Raw genomic sequence first — 5480 nt, forward strand, 5'->3', positions numbered from 1 at the left:
GGAAGTCTCCGTCCGCAGGGAGGCGGAAGTGACCGCGGGGCTGGGCTCGGCTCGCGTTCGGCTCCGGTTCGGCTCGCGATCGGCTGCGCTCGGCTCCGGCTCGGCTCGGGCTCGGCGGGGGGAGTCCGTTGGCCGGGGGCGGCCGCGGGGGCAGCCGCGCACTCACGCTCGCGCTCCCCGAGCTCTTGGAGCGTCAGTCAGGGCTTGGGGCGATGGCGTCTCGCGCGGGGCCGCGGGCGGCGGGCACCGACGGCAGCGACTACCGGCACCGGGAGCGCGTGGCCTCGCACTACCAGATGAGGTAGGAGATGGTCCCCGGCGCCCCCCGTTCGGGGGCCTGGGGGTGGGGGAGGGCACGCTACTGCATCCGGGCACCTGCTTGGAGGCCCGCCCCCCCCTCCCCCCCGGGGAGCTCGGAGTGGGGGCCCCCGCACTGGCCCAGCCATAGAGCCCCGGAACTCCCTTCCATTCATCCCGTCTCCACGCCACCCCCCCCCCCATTCATTCAAACGTCTGCCCCTGACCAGCGGCCACCTTTTTACATAGAAAAATAGCTTGATTTTCATTTCTAAAATGAGCAAGCTTTTATTTTTCCCTCTCCCACCTCCCTTGCACCCCTCCCCCAATACCAAATCATTTCACGGAGAGGTAGCCAAACAACACGCATCTGATCCATGTGTGGGAGTTTATCCACCATTGGTGAGGGGAGGAGGTGGAAGTTTATGATCCATTCACGCGCTTGACTCTGACCAGTACTCGGGTCCCCCCTTTTCCCATCCGCTTGCCCCAGAGTGTCCCACCGTTCACCCAACCGAAACCTATTAAATTGCTGCTCCGTTACATGCGGTCGTCATCCAGGTTTCTTGTCGGGAAGGTAAGAAGGGGGCAAGGTGTGGTTCTTTCTAAAGGCCCTTCCAGACATTTAGATCCTATGAACCACCCAAATTAATTAAAGACTTATTATTTACCAGGTCGTGAGTTAGTCCTGGGGATCAAGATACAAAGAATGAAACCAATTTGCTCTCAAGGAGCTTACATTCAAATAAAGGGAGGGGGAATTCCCGAGTAGGTTGGTATCACCTAATTTTTGTTGCCAGTCTTATTAAACTATACCTCTCTGAAGTTCTGTCCAATCCCAACCTGCCCTTTCTCCTAACTGAGGTGTGGGTAAAAGGCCATCCTTACACTACCCAAAATGCTGCTGGAATGGCCCTAAACTTTTCACTTACATACCTCCCAATCTTGCGTATGCATCTTTTCCCCAGCTTCATTCCCACCCAAGCATGAAGCTGAAAGAAAGAGAAAAAAGGAGGAGGAGAAAAAGTGAAGACGTGTATGGATTAGAAAAAGGCTCTTCCCTAGACTGATACCCCCGGGTTCCCTCGACACTAAATGTACTCTTCTTTTGCTCTGTCCCACAGTGTTACCTTCAAGACTGAGATTAAGAGGCTGATCTACATTCACATAGGCCTTTGGCTCCTGTTGGCAGCCCAGATGTGTGTGGGGCATCTGAAGCTCCTGTCCTATGATCAAGTTGCCATGCCCTACCAGTGGGAATACCCTTACCTGCTGAGCATTGTGCCCTCTGGCTTTGGCCTGCTCTCATTCCCCCGAAACAACATAAGCTACTTGGTGCTCTCCATGATCAGCACGGGGCTCTTCTCCATTGCCCCTCTCATCTATGGCACCATGGAGATGTTTCCTGCTGCCCAGCAGCTCTACCTCCACGGCAAAGCCTACCGGGTCATTTTTGGCATCTCTGCTGTCTCCATCATGTACCTGGTGCTGGTGGTAGCTGTCCAGGTGCATGGCTGGCAGCTCTACTACAGTAAGAAACTCCTGGACTCTTGGTTCACCAGTACACAGGAGAAGAAGCGTAAATGAAGCTTGACACATGGACTCTGGGCTGTAATGGGAGAGGGCATGGGGTTGGGGGTGGGGGAGGGGAGACTGGGTCTCAAATTTAGAGGAAGGGGAGGGTACTGGGACTACTTGTGAAATAGTCTTCAAGCCACTGGCCTAAGAAGGTTGGCAGCAGGTGCACACTAGGCTGTGTCTACAGAAAACACTTCCTACCTCCCTCACTTTGTTTGAAAGCCACTGTGATGTAGGACTCTTGGAGTTGGAAGGGGCTTCCTCTGGCCAGGATTGGATGATCTAATGCTATGGCTTGAACTGCTGAAGTTTTGACCCTTCAGAATGAATGTCCTCTTCATCTCCTATTTACCATCTCTTTTACTCTTTCCTTCCATCCCTTCAACCTCTTTCCTACAGCCATGAAGACAAACAGAGACCAAGCAGAAGCTGGTAATGAATCAGGTTCCATACTTTCTAGCAAGAAAATATCGTTAGGTTGTGTTCTCTGATGCCAAGAATCATGACTCAAAAAGAAACTCAATAAAACTCACCTATGCCCCGACCACTGTGCTTTGTATTTGATGAGATTTGGAGTAACAGGAAGTACACCCCAAATCGTTCTTATTAAGGAGTAAAACAAAGACTAGCAACCTGTACAGAACAGAGATCTGCAGTTGTGTGTAAAGTCCTCTTTTCTGTGCAATGTTTGTGGAAATGCCCATTTTATTTGGAGTTTAGTTCTGAATAAAAAGGGGGGAAGGGGAATGAGTGAGATCTTGAAAAAAATGTATTATATAGAGTAGGAAATTGGAAGTGAGGATAACTGATTCCTGGTCTCTAGCTGTGCTATTGACTTCACCATGGTGTCATCAATGGGCATATGTATTTTTATCTCTACATTTGAACTTCAGGAGATTTCTATTCAGAATTTTGGAGAAATAATAGCTCACATTTATTTTAGTCCTAAAAGGTTTAGAAAGTGCTTTTCATCCACTATCTCATTTGAGGGTTGGAGTGTTGTTTTTAATTTAATATTTTGGTTAATCAGCCTACATTTGGAGAGCATCTACTTTGTGTTGTGCTCAGGACTGTGCTGTGCTGTTTAATAGAATGTAATATCACTGGCATAGTCTTTTCTTACAGTGAATTTACAGTCTAGTGAAGCAGATAAACAAGTATCAGTTAGTTGACAACATTAATTGAGCTGTACAGTAATGGCAAGAAGCACTAGAGAAGGGTGAAGTCTGTGTGGGGTGGAGTCGTCATAAAGTCTCAGGGGAGCTTAATTCAGACCTTGAAGGAATGTGGTCCATCGATATGAAAGAGAATTCCACATGGTTATATTTTATAAATAAGAAAATATTTGTAATCATACACAAATTACCAAATTTTAAAAAACTAAAATGCAGTTAAACTACAACTCTCACAAGAGGAGCATATTATTTTCTTTTGCACTTAGGAAGTATTTCAGGTTCTTATACCTTAAATCCTTTTGAATATCAATGTATAATACTTTGGAGAAAAACTATTTGAGCATTCCAGTGGTTTAGGGATGAATAGGAATCAAATGAATTGTCATCTACCTCAAAGACATTACTTTTAAAAAGCTTTATTGCTGAATTTTTCTACCAAATTTATTTTCTAATTACCTTCCTTGAATAGAAATCTTTATAACAGCTGTTACTTCCCCAATCAAAGCTGTTTCAGCATTGGATATATTCAATAGTAAAATAATAGAGAAATTCATATTACTTATGCCACCCTCATCCTCTCAGCCAACGGATCAAGGCCCATCCCTAGGAGATGACTAGAAGATAAGTCTGGGTCTCATAAATCTTTCCTCAATTTTTTAGAACTTGGCTGTCTTCCACTGCAGAAGTAAAGGCATCAATTAGATACACTAGACTGTGTCCAGCACCAATGAGATGCACTAGACCTGTGCCCAACAGATGTGCCTGTTCTGTGGTATTTCATTAAAGCAGCTGATTTTTATGCAACCGTGGGTATGTAGATATATAAAATAGGTATACCAAACACATAACATAATTTCACAACCCCTACATTCAGTTACAAGACCCCATTTGATCCAGTTTAAGAAAATGGCCTAAGTAAAGGTTAGGGTATGAAATCCAGGCCATTTGATTATAAATAAAGCTTATAGACAGAGGCACCATCTTTGACAGGTTAACTCAGTGCTGAGCTGCAGAGAAAGCCTTTTTCCATACAGAAAGCATCTTTGAATTAACCCTCATTAGCATTCTTCTAACTGCAAAGTAGTTTGGTTGTCAGCAGTTGGAGCACCAGGGCTAGCATCAAGAAGACCTGAGTTCAATCCAGCCTCAGATATTTGGTAGCTAGGTGACCTTGGGACAAGTGAGTTTAGCCCTCGTTTGCCTCAATTTTCACAACTGTAAAGTGGGGGTAATAGTGCCTACCTCCTAAAGTTGTGAGAATCCAAGGAAATAATTTATAAAGTGTTTAGCACATTGCCTGACACATAATAAGTGACATATAAATGCTTATTCCCTTCTCTTACCCTCTCCCCTCCCCCTTATTGACACCTGCCAACAATCCCTGAACCTTATAAAAGTCATAATTTCCTGTGCTCCACCCAACTATCCACCCTCTTTCTCTGTCTTCACTCCTTCCATTTATGGTAAACAGTCAACTCTAGTTACTTATTGTTTTCTTTCCAGTCTAACTTCTCAACTTCAGGAAGGGAATATGAGCCTGCCTTCCTTCAGTCACTGAACAATCATTTAAGTGCCAGGCACTGTCTGCTATTGATAGCTATCAGCTATTGAGGTGTGAAGCCACAAGACAGATGCTAGGCTTTGATGGCCAAGTCCGAGTCTCCTGATTTTATAGGTGAAAGTAAGTCTCAGAGCAGAATGTCTAATGTGGCCAAGGTCATTTGTTAGACAGTGGCAGAAATAAGATTCCGACCCAAATGTCCCAAGACTAACTCAAAGTGTACTTGCACCATCCTATCCCCTAGTTTCTCTGTTCTCTCAGCTGCCTTAGCAGACTTCCCATATTCAAGATATCAGACACAAGGTCTACGGATAGAATCTGAATAGATTTATCGCCTTTTATCTATTTTTACTTAATATCTATATCTACTATCTACGGATAGAATTATCTCAAAAGTCGAGGCTGAGGCTGTCTGAATGGGGCACGAGAAGGAGGAAGCTGTGGGATGATAGGGTCCCCACAAATAATGGAACCTACCCCTCCTGCATTTTTTTTCCAGCACAGGAAACCGCAGGAAACCAGGTCAGTATTGACACAGGCCCCTCCCCTATCTCCAGGGCTTGGCTCATGGGCAGATTTTGGAGCTTCCTGACTCAACTGTCTGGAGATACCGGGCCTAGCGGTTCCTGCGTCGCTCTAACTTAAAACCTTTTCTCCAGAGTAGCTGGATCAAAAAGAGATATATGGGAGGAGGAAGAAAATTCGTTTTTATCGAGCCGGACTGAGAAACAAGAGACAGCAAGCGTTCTCCCCAGAATTAGGGTGGAAAGATCTTAGCACTAGCTCAGTGGTGCACGTGCCTCGAGAATTTTTTCTTCTGAGATTTAGGGCTGCTAGACAGCCTAGTGAAAAGATCAGGGCTACAGGGC

General features: G+C 45.8%; 1 protein-coding gene across 2 annotated transcripts; it reads left to right on the forward strand.

The window, feature by feature from the left end:
• Positions 1-8: 8 nt before the first annotated feature.
• JAGN1 (jagunal homolog 1) lies at positions 9-2419 on the forward strand. 2 transcript variants are annotated; one of them, XM_031954879.1, is made up of 2 exons: positions 9-301; positions 1422-2419. In XM_031954879.1, exons 1-2 carry the CDS (start codon positions 213-215, stop codon positions 1882-1884), a joined length of 552 nt encoding a protein of 183 aa, XP_031810739.1. In that variant the 5' UTR covers positions 9-212; the 3' UTR covers positions 1885-2419. The 2 variants fall into 2 exon arrangements, with proteins under 2 accessions (XP_031810739.1, XP_031810741.1); XM_031954881.1 differs by lacking the exon at positions 9-301 and adding an exon at positions 527-874.
• The last annotated feature ends 3061 nt before the right edge of the window (positions 2420-5480 follow it).

The sequence above is a fragment of the Sarcophilus harrisii genome, chromosome 1 (genome assembly GCF_902635505.1).
Source record: "Sarcophilus harrisii chromosome 1, mSarHar1.11, whole genome shotgun sequence".
NCBI classification, from domain to species: Eukaryota; Metazoa; Chordata; class Mammalia; order Dasyuromorphia; family Dasyuridae; genus Sarcophilus; species Sarcophilus harrisii.